General features: G+C 38.5%; 1 protein-coding gene and 1 long non-coding RNA gene across 5 annotated transcripts in view; both read right to left on the bottom strand.

Annotated features, from left to right (window-relative positions):
* Window positions 1–1,699: 1,699 nt before the first annotated feature.
* LOC117199165 (uncharacterized) lies at window positions 1,700–17,906 on the bottom strand. The gene is made up of 2 exons (XR_007470868.1): window positions 8,444–17,906; window positions 1,700–5,318 (listed from the first exon to the last, which is right to left on the bottom strand). It is a non-coding gene; the product is annotated as an uncharacterized LOC117199165 (long non-coding RNA).
* Window positions 17,907–22,590: 4,684 nt separating this feature from the next.
* ASB3 (ankyrin repeat and SOCS box containing 3) overlaps window positions 22,591–24,778 on the bottom strand; it is a 155,092-nt gene continuing 152,904 nt past the window's right edge. For all 4 annotated transcript variants that reach the window (XM_049695965.1, XM_049695964.1, XM_004286516.3 and 1 more), the window contains one exon: window positions 22,591–24,330. In XM_049695965.1, coding sequence (XP_049551922.1) covers window positions 24,125–24,330 — 206 coding nt within the window. In that variant the 3' untranslated portion in view covers window positions 22,591–24,124. The remainder of the gene's footprint in view (window positions 24,331–24,778) is intronic.

The raw sequence follows: 24,778 nt of genomic DNA, 5'->3' as shown, positions 1-24,778 counted from the left end.
CATAGAGAATGGACTTGAGGATACGGGGAGGGGGAAGGGTAAGCTGGGACAAAGTGAGAGAGTGGCATGGACATATATACACTACCACATGTAAAATAGATAGCTAGGGGGAAGCAGCCACTTAGTACAGGGAGATCAGCTTGGTGCTTTGTGTCCACCTAGAGGGGTGGGAGGGAGAGGCAAGAGGGAGGGGGTATGGGAACATATGTATATGTATAGCTGATTCACTTTGTTATACAACAGAAACTAACACAACAGTGTAAAGCAATTATATTCCAATAAAGATGTTAAAAAGAAAAAGAAAAGATGTGGTACATATATACAATAGAATAGTACTCAGCCATAAAAAACAATGAAATAAGGCCATTTGCAGCAATATGGATGGACCTAGAGATTATTATAATAAGTGAAGCAAGTCAGAAAAAGACAAATACTATATGATATCACTTATGTGTCGAATCTAAAATATGACACAAATGAATTTATCTATGAAACAGAAACAGACTCGTAGATATAGAGAACAGACTTGTGGTTTCCAAGAGGGAGGGGGAGTGGGGGAAGGATGGATTGGAAGTTTGGGAGTAGCAGATGCAACTATCATATATTGAATGGATAAACAACAAGGTCCTACTGTATAGCACAGGAAACTATATTTAATAAACCATAATGGAAAAGAATATATATATGTATACATAAAACTGAATCACTTTGCTGTATAGCAGAAATTAATACATTGTAAATCTACTTCAATGAAATATATATATAAAATATATACGTATATATATAAACTACATCTGTAAAGACCCTATTTCCAAACAAGATCATATTCACAAATACCAGGAATTAGGACTTCCACAAATCTTTTGAGGGAACATAGTTTAATCCATAACAGCAGATCATCCCATCTTCATGATTCCAGTGGTTCTCAACTCTGAACACATTAGAATCACTTGGGGGAATGTTAAACATGCAGATACACACACACACACACACACACACACACACACACTCGAATGCCCCTTCCATTTTCTCCATCACGATCAATTAAATTTGAATATCTGGGGGAAGCCTGGGCATTAGTACAGTTTAAAGTTCCCCAGGGAATTCTCATATGCATCCACTGTCCATAACCCTTCACAGCCTTGAAGAATAATATGTGTAGCTAAAGATAAGAACTACTAAAATGGCTTTAAGTATGACCTCCTTTCTCCAAAATGTGTCCCTTCCAAACCAGCCTAAACTAATTTTAAGAGGTAACTCAAATTCTTATGTTTCCCTCAGTAAATCTGAACCGACAGTAAAAATGTACATTTTAATAATACCAAGAAAGCTCCCAACAATTTATCTCACACAAGAGAAAATGTATCTGGCAATTTAATCTGCCAAAGTCAACATTTTTGATGTAAAGTTAATCTAGATATACATTTGACTCTTTTTTACTGACCAGAAACTTTTCTTAGAGCAAAAGATTTCCATACTGTTCATTCCAGAGATACTAATAAATATTTCTAACCCAAGAAAATTGTGACCTTTCCAAGATGAGGGTCAACCAAGAACACAAAATTTTTCACAATAAATGATTTGGGGGAAAAATTCTTGGTTTCAGATATATGGGATTTTTTTCTTCTGTACCTTCTCATTGCTTTGTGATTTTTCCCTCTGTTTAAACAAACTGGAGTTAGGAAGCCATCTCTTGCTATTTGTTTTCCCACTCTTACCACCAGTTTTTTTTTTTTTTTAATTTACATTTTCAAGAAATAGCATTTTCTGAAGAATACTCATGCAGAGATGACCAGCAGGGAGCCTCCTGAGATCCTATTGGATGCTGAACAAGTCAAGAGGACCATGGAGAAATGAAACGAGTGTTCTTAATGTAAGCAAGTCAAAGCTACTCCATTGTGCACTCATCTTACTTCCTTTCTCTGGGCTCTGAACACTCATATGCCCGCAGTACATTCATCAAGGCACTTTTCTTTCCTGCCAGATCTGTAAGGGGAAAGATTCACTTCTCCTTCCCAAGGTGTCAAGCTTCATTGTTATTGATAACTACAAGACGGCAATTACTTGATGAAGCTAATGGGTAAAAGCACTCAAAAGGCTATGTTTTGTGGTTCCACTGTCATAATCCATGTAAAACAAAGCAGACCCAACACAGCCTGACAAGATTTCAGCCTATTATTATTGGGGTCTTATTTAAGTTACAAGTTTGATGAAATTTACAATTTAGCCATTGCACTTAGCATGCTTTCCTTTTCTTTGAAAACTAACCCCAAGAGAGACATTCACAAAATTCCTACCTCCAAGCTGTCAGATGAGAAAAATGTCAAGTGGCATGGGTGGCCAGAGGGAGGGGTTGGAAGTGTACTTAGAATAGTAAACAAATACGAATGGAATTTCACAGCTAACTACTTTTTACTGCTTTGTCAGTGGATACAGCATACATATTCATCCTTGTTTTAACTCTCCTGTTAATCCTGCCATAGCATTGGAGAAAGAATGGTGTAAAAAAAAAAAAGTCCCCATATCATCCCTCCTCCCTTTCTTATCCCTTCTTGATCAGATAAGCTCTTAACAAAGCATGAAGCTATTCCATTAAATTTTAATGTTTTAGCTCCGGAGTAAGGATACCACTTCAGATGTCTTCCTTTGGAAAAGAGTAGTACCACCTTGAGAGGTCAGCAACATATAAATACTCCTAAGACAAGTTAGTTATGTTTTACCCATTGAAAGTGGGCACCGTAAAGTGATAACTAATGTCACACATGCACAAATATTTTATTGCAACAAATGTGAAGGCATCTTGCAAGAAAATTAACTCTAACATAAGTGTAGTGCATAGTGAATTTGTTTATTCATCTATTCACACAGTAGTCACTGAGAACTGACCCTGGGCCAAACACCGTGCTGAGTGCTGGGGACGCATAGGCACAGCCTCAGTGATGAGCAGGGAAGACGAGCATGCACCTGATCATTACAAGAGATTCTGTTAAGTTCTGTAAGAAGACTGTGTACTTTGCTCAGAAAACCCAGAGAAAAGAGACACTGTATCTCTGCCTGGTTGGGAGGTGGCAGGGAGGTTACAAAAGACTTGAAACAGGAGATGGTTTTGATGTGGATATGTAAGAATGAACTATTTACAAAATTAATCAGCCAGGGAAGGACAGTCCAACGAACAGCACATGCAAAAGCATGGGGCCAGAAAAGGTGAAAGTACGAAATGTAGCACTGAGCGGCTACAGAATGTCTAGAGAGAGGTAGGAAATGAAGCAAGAGGTGGCACAGGTAGATTCATGAAGAAGTTTATGTGTCAAGCAAAGTGGTCCGAGCTTCATCTTCTGAGCCAAAGGGCAAAATATGGTGGCTCCCAGACATTTTTAATTGACCCACACACTGTTTGTTTTTTAAAACATTGAGATAATATTTAAAATTGAGGAATTTCTCCCTTCCCCCCAAAAATCTGAAATCTGGAGGTTTTTTTTAATATAGAACTGCTGGTGACAGTAGGCCTGTATACCCACATGGACTTAGATCAGTTGGATATGAGTAGCAGTCAGCTTCCCCACACAGAGCACTCACTTTTCAGTTGCCACAGTCCCTGAAATTCCCTACGGTCTTTCCAAGACCAAGATGAGTCTCAGCTGCCATTTGTCATTGAACCTGACCTTGTTTTTCATGTAGTTGAGAGAAATGTTTCTCTGAACCCATGTGTCTGTCACAGACAGAAGAACAAGAGATAGGGGGGAGACACATGATGGTTTGCTTTGTTCATTCATGTTACCTGCCTGGCTTCCAAAGGCTACAAATTTAGATTTGTAACCCCTTCTCTAGACAGAGAGAATCAAGGTAATAATAAGATGGCATAATAATAATTTGTAATATTAGTTATAATAATAAGCTGTAAGGCTTAGAAGGGCTTTGGAGTATTAGTAACTGTTACTTGACTAGAGGACTCAGGGTACCTGAATCCTGTTTTGGATTCTCTTCCATGGGATGTTCTTGATGGCGATAAACTCCCACGAGACAAGAGAAAATGGGAAACATGACCCATTTGATTAGTATGGGCTGGACTTGTGCTCCTCATTCCACTGCAGAGATTTTTATTAAACTGGGCTAAAGCACACAGTTTAGGCTTAACACAGGGCTGGCCTTTCCAGGTCTCTTCCAGCAAGGTAGGGACCAAGTGACACTGACAGCCCTGCAGAGACTTCAGAGGAAGAGAAACAGTAAGGTGGCTACGCCCAAACAGGGAAGGCAGCCTCCTGCTCAGCTCACCAGCTGGGACAGGACACAGGACCAAGGAGCATATTGGCAGGCATAGTCCTACCTATTACTAATGTGAGCCAATCCATGTCCAGGAATTTGAGTGCTCCTCTGCCAGATCCTTCAGAAAGGCTACCCTGGTTATAGTAAACAGGATGGCTTGGGAAGGGGGAAATTGGTGACAAGGACATCAGTGAGTAGGCGAACATGACTGTCTATGCAAGAAATGACACCCACCATCAAGGTGGGATGGAAATAATTTGTGTTTAACAAATGATATAAATACAACAGTGGGACACCTAAACCCAGTGTCATCTCCCCAGTACACCTCCTCTGCAGTGTTTGGGTTACCTCGGCTCAACCAGTGCCCCAGGCTACGTAAAACAGAAAAGCTAACCAGACAGGGTGAAAATGGTTCCCTGAAGGGTTTTAAGTCCTTAGTGAAACCAGACTAGGCAGATGTCTCGGGAAGCCCACCAGGAAGTGAGACCCTGGACAGGACACAGTTTAAGAAACACATACTGCTGTTGGTGAAAGTTCTGTGCTGCCTCTTGGTCATGACAGGGAGGAGAAGTAGGCCCACCTCTGGGAGCTGACTGCATACCACACAAAGAATCAGTTAACAGAGGCCAGACTGCACGTGCCCCCTGGAGATTCCAGTCAAACACTACAAGCAAATCGAGTTAGAATCTGGCACAATTTCCCTGAAACATGTGGCCAGAGGAGAACAAATACAACTGTCCCAGGGCCATTTGTGAATAACTGTGACAAGACTCTAAGTACCCAAACCTCCATCCCAGTAAGGCGAGTGCTCAGCCAAAGGTAGCAGAAAATCCTGCTTTTTGGTGGCTTAAACAGAGGGTTTATTTCCCTCCCAACACAGGAAGTCCAGCGGGGGCAGTACAGGGCCAGTTCGGCAGCTGGACCAGGCTGCCAGGGATGCCTGCTCTCTGTTTTCCCTCCTCTGCCCTCCGCTCCTTGGCTTTATCTTCATGCTTGTCACTTCTGGCTCCCACAGCATCCTAAGCCTCAGGTTCACATTCAAAGCAGGAAGCAGTCTACAGAGAGGAGGGAGAATGAAGCAGCTTCTCAAAAGCAAGTCGAGACGAAAGGAGGCACCTCCAGCACAGGCTCTCATCCTCCCAGATCTACCAAGTATTCAGCAACTAAATTCCTATCCATGCATTCCAGACAACAGCCAGTATCCTTATAATAAATGTGGCTCATTTTCTTTTGTCTTGTTTATACTAGTTCATTTCTGTTACTTGCCAAAGGAAAAAAAAAAAGTCCAATCAAATGCATTCACGCGGTCAGATTCACCAGTTAATCATACAGAGACCTCAGAGTTTATGTGGCCTTTCATAAACTTTCATAAAGTTATGTTGGAGGTCCATTTCTAAACATTACGGTTAGTGGCTTACACAATCATAACTGGAATGGCAGCCACTATTTATCAAGCACATGCTACATTCCAGGCACTGTCTGGGGCATTCTATATGCATTCTTGTCATCCTCACAACCTGACAAGCAAATGTCCTTGTACATAAGAGTACTGATTCTCAGAGAAGTAACTTTCCTGAGACTGTTCAGCTAATAATGATTCAAAGACAGATCCATCTGACTCCAGAGCTCAGTCCACTCTATGGTTTTTTTTTGCTATTTTTTTGTTTGTTTTGCTATGGTTTTTTGAAGTGTGATCTGAGATTGCCAAATATTCAAATTCCTGAGTCCTTTTTAAACAGACTGATTTAGACTCTCTGGGGTTGGGACTGGAGTTTAGAGTTCAGGAATCTGCAGTTTAAACAAGTTTCTTGGCTAATTCGTCTCCAGGCTATTGATTCAAAACCATGGGAGCTTCCTGGTGAAATCTGGAACTGGTCCCTATACGCAGAGGGCAAGGAAAGACCGTGGAAAGAGGCAGGCCTCTCCAGATTGGTAGGTGGCATGTTTAATAAGCAAGGGAACTTACAAGCAAGGTGCCACAAGACAAGTAGATCTCTGTACCTGCCTGCCAAAATCTTTTTCTCTCCTATTTTTTTAATTGAAATGTAGTTGATATACAATATTCTATGAGTTACGGGTGTACAGTATAGTGATTCACAATTTTTAAAGGTTCTACTCCAGTTATAGTTATTATAAAATACTGGCTATATTCTCCATGTTGTACAATATATACTTATGGCTTATTTTATACCTAGTAGTTTGTACCTCTTAATCCCCTACCTCTTGCCTGTCCCCCCTTCCCTTTCCCCACTGGTAACCACTAGTTTGTTCTCTGTATCTGTGAGTCTGCTTCTTTTTTGTTATATTCACTAGTTTGTTGTATTTTTTAGATTCCACATGTAAGTGATGTCATACAGTGTTTGTCTTTTGCTAACTTATTTCACTTAGCATAATGCCCTCCAAGTCCATCCATGTTGCTGCAAATAGCAAAATATTATTATTTTTTACGGCTTAGTATTCCATTGTATATATATATATATCCACATCTTCTTTATCCATTCATCTGTTGATGGACACTTAGGTTGCTTCCGTACCTTGGCTATTGTAAAGAATGCTACTATAAATATTGGGGTGCATTTATCTTTTTGAATTGGTGCTTTTGTTTCTTTCGGATATATACCCAGGAGTGGAATTGCTGGGTCATATTGTAGTTCTACGTTCAGTGTTTTGAGAAACCTCCATACTGTTTTCCACAGTGCTGCACCAATTTACTTTCCCACCAACAGTGTACTAGAGTTCCCTTTTCTCCATATACTCACTAACATTTGTTATTTATGTTCTGTTTGATGATAGCCATTCTGACAGGTGTGAGGTGATATCTCATTGTGGTTTTGATTGGCATTTCCCTGATGATTAGTGATGTTGAGCATCTTTTCATGTGCCCATTGGCCACCTGCATTTCCTTTTTGGAAAAATGTCTATTCAGTTCTTCTGCCCATTTTTTAATTGGGTGTTTGTTTTTTTGATGTTGAGTTGCATAAGCTGTTTATATATGTTGGATATTAAGCCCTTATCAGTCATATTATTTGCAAATATTTTCTCCCATTCAGTAGGTTGTCTTTTCATTTTGTCAATGGTTTGCTTTGTGAAAGCTTTTCAGTTTAATTAGGTCCCATTTATTTATTTTTGCTTTTATTTCCTTTGCTTTAGGAGATGCAATCTTAAAGGTATATATAAAGGCCTTAGGTGGGTTCAGTCACGTGTATAATCCAGGTGGTCTCAACATCACATTGCTCTCTGAAGGCTGCATACTTGAAATAACTTCAGCTATGGAAATGGTGGGCAGAACATACAGTCCAACGAGGAAGGGGTGAGGAGCCTCCAACTGGCTGGGTCCAGCTCACAGGTCCACAGGCAGTCATGCCCTCCTGATGGAGGACCAAGATATGCTAGAGCCTAGAAGGCACAGCTTCTCCTCTTGGAGGCTGTCCTGTGGTTAGTGTGGTCTGTTCTCCTGTGGCTAATGCCTGCTGGCATTTTTCACTGGAGTCAGTAGTAGTGTAAGAAGAAAAAAAAATTTTTAATAAGAGGCTGAATTCTTCCTGTAGAAAATAATAGAAGAGACTTCTCCTACCTCATTTTTCTCAGAGCATTCACTTTAGAAAACTTATAATTGTTAAGTACTTTCTCCTTCTGTGATGCATATAAATCCTTTTGAAAACTAGATAGGACATTTGTCAGCTCTAGGACCCAGGAATGTCTTTCTCAGAGGACCTGGGAGTCATCTCTTTGAAAGGTAAGTATCTAGGAAGGTAGCACCCCTCCCTCCCAGTTTCTGTGGGAAGGTCAGATGGGAAGGTCGGAGCCAAACCCCACTGGGGGACCTTCTCCAACTTGCAAAGCTACTTCCTGTCATAAAGACATGAAGTTTGTTTTCCTCTGGATCAAGCCAAGAAGCTAACACTGATGGTCGGCCCCAATTACCAGATAAAGTTAAGATGAACGATTTGTGACAACTGGCTCCATCGAGTCCTCTTCCTTGAGGACTAGCTATTGTTTATCTTGGAACATGTATGGAGTGGGTAGTATCTACTTGGCTATGTAAGGGAGTGAAATTCCTTCCTGTCTTTGCAGTCTCTTAGTGGACTACCTGTAATACACATCACATCCTGGTTTAATGTTTATTCAATAATAAAACTGGGGGCTTCCCTGGTGGTGCAGTGGTTGAGAGCCCGCCTACCGATGCAGGGGACACAGGTTCGTGCCCCAGTCTGGGAAGATCCCACATGCCGCGGAGTGGCTAGGCCCGTGAGCCATGGCTGCTGAGCCTGCGCGTCCGGAGTCTGTGCTCCGCAACGAGAGAGGCCACAACAGTGAGAGGCCCGTATACCGCAAAAAAAAAAAAAAAGAAAATTAAACACAAATAAAAAACATTAAAAGCAGCAAGGGAAAAGCAATAAATAACATATAAGGGAATCCCCATAAGGTTAACAGCTGATCTTTCAACAGAAACTCTGAAAGCCAGAAGGAAGTGGCAGGACATATTTAAAGTGATGAAAGGGGAAAACCTACAACCAAGATTACCAAGCTAGGATCTCATTCAGATTCGAAGGAGAAATTAAAACCTATACAGACAAGCAAAAGCTAAGAGAATTCAGCACTACCAAACCAGCTTTACAACAAATGCTAAAGGAACTTCTCTAGGAAGGAAACACAAGAGAAGGAAAAGACCTACAGTAACAGACCCAAAACAATTAAGAAATGGTAATTACCTTAAATGTAAATGGATTAAATGCTCCAACCAAAAGCCATAGACTGGCTGAATGGATACAAAAATGGGACCTGTATATATGCTGTCTACAAGAGACCCACTTCAGACCTAGGGACACATACAGACTGAAACTGAGGAGGTGGAAAAAGATATTCCATGCAAATGGAAATCAGAACAAAGCTGGACTAGCAATTCTCATATCAGACAAAACAGACTTTAAAATAAAGACTGTTACAAGAGACAATGAAGAACACTACATAATGATCAAGGGATCAATCCAACATGAAGATATAACAATTGTAAATATTTATACACCCAACATAGAAGCACCTCAACACATAAGGCAAATGCTAACAGCCATAAAAGGGGAAATCGAAAGTAACACAATCATAGTAGGGGACTTTAACATCCCACTTTCACCAATGGACAGATCATCCAAAATGAAAATAAATAAGGAAACACAAGCTTTAAATGATACATTAAACAAGATGGACATAATTGATATTTATAGAACAATCCATCCAAAAACAACAGAATACACTTTCTTCTCAAGTGCTCATGGAACACTCTCCAAAATAGATCATATCTTGGGTCACAAATCAAGCCTTGGTAAATTAAAAAAATTGAAATCATATCAAGTATCTTTTCTGACTACACTGCTATGAAACTAGATATCAATTACAGGAAAAAAACTGTAAAAAATACAAACACATGGAGGCTAAACAATACACTACTTAATAACCAAGAGATTACCATAGAAATCAAAGAGGAAATCAAAAAATACCTAGAAACAAATGACAATGAAACCATGACAACCCAAAACATATGGGATGCAGCAAAAGCACTTTAAGAGGGACGTTTATAGCAATACAATCCTACCTCAAGAAACAAGAAACATCTCAAATAAAAAACCTAGCCTTACATCTAAAGCAATTAGAGGAAGAAGAACAAAAAAAATCCCGAAGTTAGCAGAAGGAAAGAAATCATGAAGATCAGATCAGAAATAAATGAAACAGAAATAAACAATAGCAAACATCAATAAAACTAAAAGGTGGTTCTTTGAGAAGATAAACAAAATTGATAAACCATTAGCCAGACTCATCAAGAAAAAAAGGGAGAAGACTCAAATCAATAGAATTAGAAATGAAAACGGAGAAGTAACAACTGACACTGCAGAAATACAAAGGATCATGAGAGATTCCTACAAGCAACTAAATGCCAATAGAATGGACAACCTGGAAGAAATGGACAAATTCTTAGAAAAGCACAACCTTCCGAGACTGAACCAGGAACAAATCTAAAATATAAACAGACCAATCACAAGCACTGAAATTGAGGCTGTGATTAAAAATCTTCCAACAAAAAAAAGCCCAGGACCAGATGGCTTCACAGGCGAATTCTATCAATCATTTAGAGAAGAGCTGACACCTATCCTTCTCAAACTCTTCCAAAATATAGCAGAGTGAGGAAACTCTCAAACTTATTCTACGAGGCCACCATCACCCTGATACCAAAACCATGCACAGATGTCACAAAGAAAGAAAACTACAGGCCAGTATCACTGATGCACATACATGTAAGAATCCTCAACGAAATACTAGCAAACAGAATCCAACAGCACATTAAAAGGACCATACACCATGATCAAGTGGGGTTTATCCCAGGAATGCAAGGATTTTTCAGTATATGCAAATCAATCAATGTGATAAAGCATATTAACAAATTGAAGAAAAACCATATGATCATCTCAATAGATGCAGAGAAAGCTTTCGACAAAATTCAACACCCATTTAAGATAAAAACTCTCCAGAAAGTAGGCACAGAGGGAACTTACCTCAACATAATAAAGGTCATATATGACAAACTCACAGCCAACTTCATTCTCAATGGTGAAAAACTGAAACCATTTCCACTAAGATCAGGAACAACACAAGGCTGTCCACTCTCACCATTATTATTCAACATAGTTCTGGAAGTTTTAGCCACAGCAGTCAGAGACGAAAAAGAAATAAAAGTAATTCCAAACAGAAAAGGAGAAGTAAAGCTGTCATTGTTTGCAGATGACATGATACTATACATAGAGAATCCTAAAGATGCTACCAGAAAAGTACTACAGCTAATCAATGAATTTGGTAAAGTAGCAGTATACAAAATTAATGCATTGAAATCTCATGCATTCTTATACTCTAATGATGACAAATCTGAACGAGAATTTAAGGAAACACTCCCATTTACCACTGCAACAAAAAGAATAAAATACCTAGGAATAAACCTACCTAAGGAGACAAAAGACCTGTATGCAGAAAACTATAAGACACTGATGAAAGAAATTAAAGATGATACAAATGGAGAGATATACCATGTTTTTGGATTGGAAGAATCAACATTGTGAAAATGACTATACTACCCAAAGCAATCTACAGATTCAATGTAATCCCTATCAAACTACCAATGGCATTTTTCACAGAACTCAAACAAAAACTTTCACAATTTGTATGGAAACACAAAAGACCCCGAATAGCCAAAGCAATCTTGAGAAAGAGAAACGGAACTGGAGGAATCAGGCTCCCTGACTTCAGACTATACTACAAAGCTAGAGTAATCAAAACAGTATGGTACTGGCAAAAAACCAGAAATATAGATCAACGGAACAAGATAGAAAGCCCAGAGATAACACACGCACATATGGTCACCTTATCTTTGATAAAGCAGGCAAGAATATACAATGGAGAAAAGACAGCCTCTTCAATGAGTGATGCTGGAAAAACTGGACAGCTACATGTAAAAGAATAAAATTAGGGCTTCCCTGGTGGCGCAGTGGTTGGGAGTCTGCCTGCCGATGCAGGTGACACGGGTTCGTGCCCTGGTCCGGGAGGATCCCACGTGCTGCGGAGTGGCTGGGCCCGTGGGCCGTGGCCGCTGGGCCTGCGCGTCCGGAGCCTGTGCTCCGCGACGGGAGAGGCCACAACGATGAGAGGCCCGCATACCGCAAAAAAAAAAAAAAAAAAAAAAGAATAAAATTAGAACACTCCCTAACACCATACACAAAAATAAACTCAAAACTGATTGCAGACCTAAATGTAAGGCCAGACACTATAAAACTCTTAGAGGAAAACATAGGCAGAACACTCTATGACATAAATCACAGCAAGATCCTTTTTTACCCACTTCCTAGAGAAAGGGAAATAAAAACAAAAATAAATAAATGGGACCTAAGGAAACTTAAAAGCTTTTGTACAGCAAAGGAAACCATAAAAAAGATGAAAAGACAACCCTCTGAATGGGAGAAAATATTTGCAAACAAAGCAACTGAGTAAGGAATAATCTCTAAAATACACAAGCAGCTCATGCACCTCAATATCCAAAAATCAAACAACCCAATCTCAAAATGGGCAGAAGACCTAAATAGACATTTCTCCAAAGAAGATATACAGATTGCTAACAAACACATGAAAGGATGCTCAACATCACTAATCATTAGAGAAATGCAAATCAAAACTACAATGAGGTATCACCTCACACGAGTCCGAATGGCCATCATTTAAAAATCTACAAACAATAAATGCTGGGGAGGGTGTAGGGAAAAGGGTACCCTCTTGCACTGTTAATGGTAATGTAAACTGATACCCCACTATGGAAAACTGTATGTAGGTTCCTTAAAAAACTCAAAATAGAACTACCATATGACCCTCTAATTCCACTACTGGGCATATGCCCTGAGACAACCATAATTCAAAAAGAGTCATGTACCACAATGTTCACTGCAGCTCTGTTTACAATAGCCAGGACATGGAAGCAACCTAAGTGTACATCAACAGATGAATGGATAAAGAAGATGTGGCACGTATATATACAATGGAATATTACTCAGCCATAAAAAGAAACTAAATTGAGTTATTTGTAGCGAGGTGGATGGACCTAGCGTCTGTCATACAGAGTGAAGTAAGTCAGAAAGAGTAAAACAAATACCGTATGCTAACACATATATATGGAATCTAAAGGTTCTCAAGACCTTAGAGGCAGGACAGGGATAAAGACGTAGACATAGAGAATGGACTTGAGGACATGGGGAGAGGGAAGGGTAAGCTGATACCAAGTGAGAGAGTGGCATGGACATATATACACCACCAAATGTAAAACAGATAGCTAGTGGGAAGCAGCCTCATAGCACAGGGAGATCAGCTCATGCTTTGTGCCCACCTAGAGGGGTGGGGTAGGGATGGTTGAAGGCAGACACAAGAGGGAGGGGATATATGTATACATATAGAGGATTCACTTTGTTATACAGCAGCAACTAGCATAACAGTGTAAAGCAATTATACTCCGATAAAGATGTTTTAAAAAATAGTAGTATCTCAATAAATAGGGAAAAGATGAATTTTCTAATAAATGTTGTTAGAATAACCTGACAGTTTTACAGAAATCATTAAAACTGGATCCAGGGACTTCCCTCGTGGCGCAGTGGTTAAGAATCCGCCTGCCAATGCAGGGGACACAGGTTCGAGCCCTGGTCCAGGAAGATCCCACATGCTGCCAAGCAACTAAGCCCGTGCGCCACAACTACTGAGCCTGCGCTCTAGAGCCCGCAAGCCACAACTACTGAGCCCGCATGCTGCAACTAGTTAAGCCCACGTGCCTAGAGCCCATGCTCCACAACAAGAGAAGCCACCGAAGTGAGAAGCCCGAGCACCGCAATGAAGAATAGCCCCTGCTCACTGCAACTAGAGAAAGCCGGTGCGTAGCAATGAAGACCCAATGCAGCCAAAATAAAAATTTTAAAAACTGGATCCATTCCTCCAATCAATATGAAAAGATGTTCCATTAGAGAAATGCAAACTGAAACTATACTGATACATATTTCTAACCTATGAGGTTGGCAAATACCCAAATGTTTGACAACTTTCTCTAATGGCAGTCTCATACATTACTGGTATATACTACTTACCTATGAAGGGGAATTTGGCAGTATCTAGCAAACTTGCATGTGCATTTACCTTTTGACACAGCAATTCCACTTCTAGGAATCTTCCAAAGTGAAACAGGCAAAAATACAAAGAGCACGAAGCTGTTCACTGCAGCACCCGTTGTAATAGCAAAAGACTGGAAATAATCCAAATGTCCGTCAATAGGGGGAAAGGCTGAATAAACCATGGTACATCAACATGGTTGCTGTGAAGAGAAACGAGGACTAGCTCTATATACTCTTATAGAATTATCTCCAGGATACATTAAGTGAAAAAGATACAGGAAAACCGTATACACTATTCTTTTATTTATCTAAGGGCGGGCTTTGAAAATATATATGCTTATGTTTAAAACAAACTTTAAAAAACTATTAAAAAAAACTTCCCTTCGGAGAGCGAGAAAATAGGATGAACAGGGAACAGAAGCCAGATTTCTCTGAATATTTTTTTAACATCTAACTTTGAATCATGTAAACACTCTGATAATTATAAAGCAAAATTAAAATTTAAAAATCCTTAGAAGACTGAAAATGAAACACATGATCCTGTACATTCAAGTGACTTTAAAACATAGCAACTTGACTGTATAACCCTAGTGAAATATATACCTAAATATACAAAAAGAACTGAGGGAGGAAAATTTTTAAACGTTTTTACTAATATTATTAATGGTAATGTAGAAATTGTTATTGTGAGACTACTGTGTGTGACTCTTGTATAAAACAAATGTGTTATAGTTAGCATCACTGAGAAGTAGGATTTTCAGCATATAATAAAGGAAATACACAAATGTAAGATCACTGAAGTTGAATTTTAAAAATGTAGTCCTAGATCTGAAGTATCAATTTGCAGAATATGATGAATGGAATTAACATATACTTACTTCTTAGCTCTGTTCACTGAACAAACAATGATCAAACCAGTAGAAATGAACTGCGCTAATGCCAAGATTACTCTCTATGTGTATTATAGTCTATATAATACCACTTCTGAAAAAGTAAACAAAGCTCTTTAGAAAAATGGCTAATTTCGGGTCTGAGGAAGGAAATATACACAATAAACCTGGAATATCTTACCATCAGAAAACCAAAGACTACTTAAATGCTAGTTTAAAATGAGACAATGGGGCTTCCCTGGTGGCGCAGTGGTTGAGAGTCCGCCTGCCGATGCAGGGAACACGGGTTCCTGCCCCGGTCTGGGAAGATCCCATGTGCCGCAGAGCGGCTAGGTCCGTGAGCCATGGCCGCTGAGCCTGCGCGTCCGGAGCCTGTGCTCCGTAACGGGAGAGGCCCGCGTACCACAAAAAAAAAAAAAAAAAAAAAAAAGAGAGAGACAATGAGTATCAATAAGGGTAATAACTACAATGGATTACAATACATAAAAAAATCCATGTTTATGTTAATATTAAAAAAAAAACTTATCAATCATTTTTAAAAGACATTAGAGTGACTTCCCTGGTGGTCAAGTGTTAAAGAATCTGCCTTCCAATGCAGGGGACACTGGTCAGGGAACTAAGATCCCACATGCCACGGGGCAACTAAGCCCGTGCTCCACAACTACGGAGCTCACTCGCCTCAACTAGAGAGCCTGCATGCTGCAAAATACAGAGCCCACGTGCCCTGAATCCTGTGCACCAGAACTAGAGAGAGAAAACCTGCATGCCACAACTAGAGAGAAGTCTGCACACCCCAGCAAAGAGCCCATGAGCCACAACAAAAGATCCTGCATGCCGCAACTAAGACCCGACACAGCCACAAATAAATAATAATAAATCAATCTTTAAAATAATAATAAATAAAAGACATTAGAGAATCAATTCATTATCCAAATGAACCAAGCGTTTTACTGTTTTTCCTGTATGTATTAGATGTCAGGGTAACCAAATACTTAAGGTAAGTTCTCTTTTTGAAAGTATTATGGCTAATAGATAAATAAATCTATAATTAATTAATAGATCTAGCTAATGATCACCAATGGCTGCCAACATCACCAGGAGAGATAAAGTACTCAGCATCTATCAAGTAGTACTGTAAGGAGAAAAAAAAGTGTATGAGAATCAAATGTGAATCTGATCAAGCCTCTACATCCAGGGTTGATTTCATCATCTGTGCAATCACCCAGGGCTCTGTACTCAGAAAGACCCCATCTTTGGTTTAATGTTCTGCTGTCCCCATCTTGAAATTTGAACAACGGCCCCATATTCTCATTTTGCACTGGGCTCTGCAAACTATGTAGCCAATCCTTGTCTACATTTGACTACCAATTTATAAGAAATAAGTGTAGTGAAGAAAAACATGGCTACACCAAATGTAAGACCGAAAACCATAAAACTCCTAGAAGAAAAAGTCGGCAGAACACTCTTTGGCATACATCATACCAATATTTTTGGGGATCTGTCTCCTAAGGCATAGGAAACAAAAGCAAAAAATAAACAATTGGGACCTAATTAAAGGAAACCATTGACAAAACAAAAAGACAACCTACTGAATGAGAGAAATTATTCGCAAATGATATGACTGACAAGACGTGAGAATCCAAAATATGAAACAGCTCATACAACTCAATATCAAAAAAACAAACAACTCAAATAAAACATGGGCAGAAGACCCGAACAGACATTTTTCCAAAGAAGACTTAGAGATGGCCAACAGGCACATGAAAAGATACTCAACATCACTAATCATGAGAGAAATGTAAATCAAAACTACAATAAAGATATATCCTCATGCCTGTCAGAATGGCTATCATCAAAATGACCACAAATAACAAATGCTCGAGAGGATGTGGAGAAAGGGGAATCCTAGTACCCTGCTGGAGGAAATGTAAACTGGTTCAGCCAGGACGGAAAATGGTATGGAAATTGCTCAAAAGAACGAAAACAGAACTACCATATGATCAAGCAATTCCACTCCTGGGTACATATCCAAAGAAAATGAAAAGACTAATTCAAAAAGATACATGCACCCCGATGTTCTGCTCAGCATTATTTACAATAGCCAAGATATGGAAGCAGCCTAGGTGTCCATCAGCAGATGAATGGATAAAGAAGATCACACACACACACACACACACACACACACACACACACACACACACAGACTGGAATACTACTCAGCCATAAAAAAGAATGAAATTTTGCCATTTGCAACAACACTGATGGACCTGGAGGGTATTATTCCTAGAGAAATAAGTCAGACAAATACTATATGCTATCACTTATATGTGGAATCTAAAAAATAAATGAATGAATATAACAGAAACAAACTTACACATACAGAGAACAAACTAATGGTTACCAGTGGGAAGAGGGAAGCAGGGGACGGCACAATAGGGGTAGGGGATAAAGAGGTACAAACTACTATGTATAAAATAAGTAAGTTACAATGATATACTGTACAGCACAGGGAATACAGCCAATATTTTATATTAACTTTAAATGTTGTATAAGCTATAAAAATACTATGTAGTACACCTTAAGCGAATATATTATTATAAATAACTTTACTTCAATAAAATAATTAATTAGAAGTTTAACTATTAAAAAAAAAGATGTCTACAAATTCTTTGATACTCCTCCCTTCAACAGGTGGAGACTAATTCCTCCACTGCAGTCCCAGCTTACAGTTTGAATGCAATCTCATGATAGACCCCTAGCCATAACCACTCAACAAGCCACTCTTGAATTCATTACCCACAGAAACTGTGTGAGGTAAAGTTAATTATTATTTTAAGCTGCTAAATTTGAGGCAACTTATTATACAGGAATATATAACTAAGACAAGAGAAAACAGAAGATATGTTAAATGACAGCATGGGTATGCAATCAGCAAAATTTCAACTGTGGGAAACTCTATAAGAAAATAACCTAATACCTTCAACCAAAAAATTTTAAAGAAAAAAAAGTTCACATCACAGTGATATTTTTGGATCCGGATTTAAGCAAACCATTAAAAAAGCTATAGAACAATTAAAATATGTAGATACTGATTGGATATTTGATATTAAGAAATTATTCATTTTTAAGGTGGTATAATGATGGTATTATCATTATGTTTTTTAAAAGGGAATCTGTGGGCTTCCCTGCTGGCGCAGTGGTTGGGGGTCCGCCTGCCGATGCAGGGGGCGCGGGTTCGTGCCCTGGTCCGGGAGGGTCCCGCGTGCCGCGGGGCGGCTGGGCCCGTGGGCCATGGCCGCTGGGCCTGCGCGTCCCGAGCCTGTGCTCCGCGACGGGGGTGGGGTGGGGGTGGCGCGTACCGCAATTAAAACAACAAAAAAAAGGGAATCTGTGACTTCTAAAGATATATACTAAAATATTTACCAATGTTATGTCTGGAATTCACTTCAAAATGCTAAGGAAGAAAGGCAATTGGTGAGGAAAAGGAAATAAGAGTGGCCATGAGTTGATAATTATCAAAGCTGGGTGGTGGGAACATGGAAGTTCATTATAAAATTCTCTATTTTTTATAGGCTTAAAATTTTCCATAATAAAGTGATAAAAAAGTATGCACTTGCATCAACATGCATAAACAAATACCACACTATGACATTTAAGAGTGGGCTAATAAAACCAAGTAATTACAAGCAAGATGAAGACCATAAGGATTTGAATGTTTTATTGTCTAAAATAAAGTAAATAATTTTTACGTGTCAAAACTAAAATCCAGACTACACATTACTAACTAATGCATCTATTTATGGAACTACTCTGGCTTGCGATTGATATCTTTGGCACATATTACTTGATCCAATATTCCAAAATAACCTCAAAAGTATTAGGCCTTCTTTTTAATTGTTTGATTCAAATCATAGTCATATTTAAACACCAGATGGACTTGCTTCTTCACCTATTCCATGTTAGAAAAAGAGTGTAAATTAACACCTTATAATGACTCACGATAGACTTTTATCATCCACATAGAAAAGCAGTGAAGAGAAGGTTATGCTAACCATTTGATGGTAAAAGAGACATAAACAGATGCTATTCACAAGTCTCAGTGTGCCAATGGCAATTACCACCTGTTCTGCTTCATCTATTAGTGCTATGCATGAAAAAGAAGCCAAGAGACAGAAAAATCATGCAGACACTAATTTTTTACTGCAACAATGGTATTTTAAATTCTTTCATTAAAAACATACACAATACATAGTTATAACAGGGTAACTACATAACTAACCTGGACTGAGACCAGATGACTAGCACAGTTCACAAAGGTCTCACCTCCATTCTCTTTTTTCCTGTACAAAAAGGAGGAAGGGGTTGTTTGCTTTATGCAGATGCCTTAGGGAAAGAATCAATCCAGAAATGCCTCATTATTTTTCATTCCTACCAACTCAAAATTTGTCATAACTCATGGCTTGAGCCTGGCTGGAGGTATCATTAACATGATAAAGAAAAGGCTTGATCAGGTACAAAATTGTAAAGGTGGGTTTGATTTTAGCTATGATAAAACAAAAACACTCCTCAAAGCTGTATACAGATTTTTAAAAACCTTAAGAGAAAGAAAATATTCCAACATATAACAGAAATACTGGGTCTGGATGATAGGACTATGGCTCCATCTCTCTTCCTCCCTTTTCTTGCTGAGTTTTAAGATTTTTAAAAAGAATTTTTAAAATCTTTAAAAGACATATATTAGCAAAGGGACAGGTTAACAGATGCCCCTTACTTAAAATGTTTTATTCATTAAATCAACTGCAGAAACTATGTACTTAAAATCTGTGCCTCAAGTATATGTTTCCATAAAAAATATAATTCAGACTGGCCTCCTCTCAGTGTAAACTACTGACATGTTATTACAAATAAGACTATACATTTTTCTACCAATATGTCACAAAAATACTAAGCATAATCAGTTCCCTGTCTCAGGAAAACCACAGGTTTCTATTAACTCTAACAAAAAAAGAAAACAAGTTTACTTACTGCCAGGTATTATGTTTCAATGACCACTTGTCATTTAATAACAACAACAATAATAATAAATACAGATGAAGATAAACTAAGAGAAAAACAAACAATGGAAGAGAAAGCAAAACAAAAAATCTCAACAGTTGCACACAGGAATATTAAATTTTCCTTAAATGTTTTGTTAAAAAATGAAAAAGGATAAAAATCACCAGGTGTGTTTATAAAACTACTATGATAGTCTCTAAGCCTTCAAACATGGGCCATATTTATTTTACCTGAAGTCATAAACACCACCTTCTCCTAGAGAGACTGTGTAGGTATAAACTCAGAGATCCAGCATTAGCTCTAGATAATGCTCTAGATAGAATATAGCACTCCTTTCCTGATGAGGGGACACCCATCTTTCAGATAAACTACCCAGGTCATGTAGAGTCATGAGTAACGAAATCTCTTGGTTTGGGCTCTTACCTACACATAGTCTTGACACCTCAGTTATGTGTGACTAGCTGCTTGGGAAAAGAGAGAAGGGAGGAGGCAAGTGCTCTAGCACAGGAAATTCAGGGGAATTAATAGTACCAAAGGTGTTTCTATTATGTTCCCAGCTCAAAGGTAAAGTTTTCGAGATCCCTTTGGCTTACAGATCCTCTTTATTTTTATTTATTTTATTTTATTTTTTGCGGTAGGTGGGCCTCTCACTGTTGTGGCCTCTCCCGTTGCGGAGCACAGGCCCCGGACACGCAGGCTCAGCGGCCATGGTTCACAGGCCCAGCCGCTCCGCGGCATGTGGGATCTTCCCGGACCAGGGCACGAACCCGTGTCCCCTGCATCGGCAGGCAGACTCTCAACCACTACGCCACCAGGGAAGCCCCAGATCCTCTTTAAATTGAGTATTTGGATAGGCTAGCAGGCTGAGCTTCCATTTACTTTATACAGAGGATGAACCCATGAAATTGGAAGGCAGTGTGCAGTTTTACTGGTTGTTCTCACAAATTGTTAGATCTAAAACACTTGATCATAAAACTGGAAATGGCTACATTACTAGCAACTTCACTAGCCCTTCAACCAACCATTCCCACTATTTAAAACCTTTCCACAATAGTACTAGGGACCTGCTAGCAATAATCGTACTGAGAGTGCTTCTTCAAACAAATATTTCTATGACCAAACAAGAAATATAATTAGGGGAATATACCTCCAAGAATATAGAGGAGTATAAAAATGAAGGGCAAAGTTTTAGACAGATTTTCTCAACTTCTTTCTATACCCCTTGCTGATGGAACCAAGTCCACTGTTCCAGAGAAGATACATAATTATTTACATTCTTATCACAGTTTTTATGATAAGTTTTTGAGGACCAACAAAATACAGTAGAATTTTAGAGAGTAACCAATCAAAAATACTCAGAGGTCTTGAAACTGTACCTGGCACGATACTTGAAGATCTATAAAACATGATCTTCATACAGGTTTACAGACAGACAGATGGGAAGAACAGATCTAAAGTTAGAGATATCAACTGATCACGTGACATAAATGTGACACTTGGGCTGCCTCTCAAAGATTATGAATGTCATAGGTGGTCATGGGACAACAGAAGTGTATAACTGATCTGGGAAGTAGGGCCACCAGAAAGCTGCATATCAAGACACTTGCTACTTGGGCAAAAGGGAGAGGGAAATGAAAAAATGAAGTTCAATGACTATAACTATATACAATAACACAAATGAATCTGAAAATGTGCACAAAAGTAACAGGAAACAAAAGACAGCATAGTGGATGATTCCAGGAAAAACTGATTTTTGGTGCTAGAACCCAGAAGAGTAGTTACCCTTCTAGCAAGAGCACAGTGACTAGAAGGGCCACAAAGGGAACTCCTAGGATGTTAACAATTCTGTTTCTTGAACTGCATGCTGATTATGCAACGTTTTCACTTTGTAAAACTACAGTTGACCCTTCAACATGTTTGAACTGGTGCAGGTTTACTTATACACAGATTTTTTTCAACAGTAATACTACAATACTACACAATCTGCAGTTGATTGGCTCCATCGTTGGATGAATCCATGGATACAGACAGTTGACTATAAGTCATATGGAGATTTTCAACTGTGCAGAGGGTAGGCGCCTATAACTCCCATGTTGTTCAAGGGTCAACTGTAACCTGTCTGTATACTTATGATTTGTGTACTTTTTTATATATGTGTTAAATGTCAATAAAAAGTTTACTTTAAAAAAAAAAGAAATGATGTCCAGATTACCACTATTACATCAAATGATCACAGAAAGATGTCCTATGACAGGAAGGATCAGCAGGAAATATACTTAAGGGACAACATCAGATCAAGGAAGGGTAAACTCTTGACAATTGTTATTAAAACCAATTCGCGTCCTGCTCTGGATATGTACCACCATTAGAAAACTACTGTATGGAGTTCTTCCTCAGGTTCACTGTGATCTTAAGAGTATTAAAGCACCATGGTGCATGTAGGTCAGAGCTTAAAGTTCACACTAACTGGATGTATCATTTTGATCAGAGGCTGTGACTATAATTCACCCACCTTCAGGTACTTTTAGATTAGACTTCTCACTGAGTCCTTGTTATTAGTCATAAAAATCATAAATATTATATTATAAAATAGTCTAAAAGAAAGATGCATTTATACAGTAAGTAAAATCATTTATGTTTTAAATACTAAGGGTTTTTAATGTATCTGAAATATTTTGAGATTTTTAAGAATAAAAGCTCAGTAAGTTATGAGTAGTTGAATTTATTACATATTTGAACATGAACAAAAACACATGAAAAGATTCACCCTCAAATGTAAACATTCTATGTACAATGGACCCTAACAGAAAACTGGTTATATAAAAATCAGAGACTTAGGGTTTGGAAAAATACAGACATTTAAAAAATATTACATAGTACATACTTTTTTAGAATTTAGTAACTATCAGAATTTCCACCTGTTTTTCCATATCCACCCTTATCTCTGCCTGTATAACTACAGTCAAACTCCCCACCCCACAGGCAGCAACTACAGCCCTAATCTGTGCTGAATTTAGTCATCCTCCTGGACCCTAATGTCTCCATCATTTGGTACGCCATCATCACTGCTTTTACCAAATAGCAAAAGCCTATCAGAGATGAATCTGGCTAACCCACTCCCATCTATTTTAAGTCACAGCATCCCAATAGGACAGAATATTTGCCCTCCTTTGGACCCCATCTCTAGTTGTCTATCACAACATTAATGCATTCATAACCTTTTTCTCAAGACTATTGCCCACAGTCTCTTAACATAGCTCACCTGTTACGGTGTTCAGTCCTCTCTGACTCTAGATTCATATCGAGCAATTGCAAAACCAATGAGGCAGTGTCTCATTAACCTAGGATGTTAAGGTTTAAATTTCATGGACTATTTGATAATGTATCCAGATAGTAAAAAAGAAACCCACTATAACATTAATAGAACTAGCAATCATTGCTTCACAGGATCAAAGGTGCCCTCTGATTTGGAGGCTGAATGGAGCTTCAGTTTTATTTGATACTGAGCAACTCAGGAATACATACCTTTCTTTAAAGATGGTACCACAGAAATGTCTCTCCCAGTCTCCTAATTAATACTGTGTAAAATGCACATTTATCTCAATACCAACCTAATTCTTTTTTTTCAACTGAGCATATCTTTGAGTTTAGGTCTGTTCTTGCCTTTGCAGAAACAGGAATCTTTTTTAGCCAAAGAGAGTATCAAGGAACTGGAAAAAAAAAACAACAGCAAAATGATTCATTTTCTATAGTCTTTAAAGAAAGAATTCTCCCCTGAGTTTACCTGTGAAAAGCCAATGAATTTCAACTGAATTAAGAGATGAGAATAGAATATAAGATAGTTCTTTTATAAATATAAGAGAGATTTAACTCCACTGTGTATACACATCCAGTGAAGTTTTATGCATTCCCTTCTAAATACTAGCCCTAGGTAAACATAGAATCATAGGTGGAAATACACCATGTTTAGCCACAGTTCATTAACAGAATAAAGCAGAAAATTGTTAGGTAATTTACAACATAAAGTGTACCCATGATAAAACTGCAATAAAGTAACACTAGTGAGGTTTATACTTTTTTACCAGGGAGCTTAGTTGTAAACATTTGCATTAAACTACTGCCCTCTAAAATCTAACCAACCACACAAAAATCATCTTTTGTGACAATAAAATCGTGAAGAATTTGTACTCCATGGCTCCTTATCTTGGTGGTTTTCAGAGTAAGACATGACCTGTGTTAAGTAGCTTCACTGATTTCTCCATCTTGAATAACTGCCAGTTCTGGAACTTCATTCATCCTCAAAACCTCTGCATAGAGCAAATAATCATGTAGGCTTCTGGGAAGTGGCAACTGACAGATAAAACTGTTAGATCGTAGGTGCTCTGGTTTTAGACTGGACCGAATTTCCAAACGACAAAGGTGGGTCAGGGATGGAATAGAGCCTGGAGAAACAAACAAAAAAAGGAAGATTAAAATGTTTGAACCAGAAAGATATAACAGTACATTAAGGTAAATGCCCTTTTTTTCCCCACGTCTGCATAGTAGAAGAGAAGTGATATGTTACTTAGACTTACTTTTGAAAATAGATTACTTGGGCCAGGATGACCAAAATAAACTTTATTTATTTATTCTTTTTTACCGCCTTCACTGGGTTCTTCTTCCTCCAATTTCTGGCCACAAATTCCAAAGTCAGTACCCAGGGCCATATAAAACTAAATGTTCAAATTCTAAATTTCTGCCAATACCAGTTCGGACTTAAGAAATGGGTGATCTAACTTTAGAAATGATAGAAGCACACAGTAGCAAACGTTACTTCCCTCTTACTCTCATTGCAAATAGTCTCCAGACCTACCACATTCAAGTGAATAAAAATGTAGCTTACATAAGTTT

The sequence above is a fragment of the Orcinus orca genome, chromosome 13, assembly GCF_937001465.1.
Source record: "Orcinus orca chromosome 13, mOrcOrc1.1, whole genome shotgun sequence".
Classification (NCBI taxonomy): domain Eukaryota; kingdom Metazoa; phylum Chordata; class Mammalia; order Artiodactyla; family Delphinidae; genus Orcinus; species Orcinus orca.
This window is presented reverse-complemented; position numbering and strand designations above follow the sequence as displayed.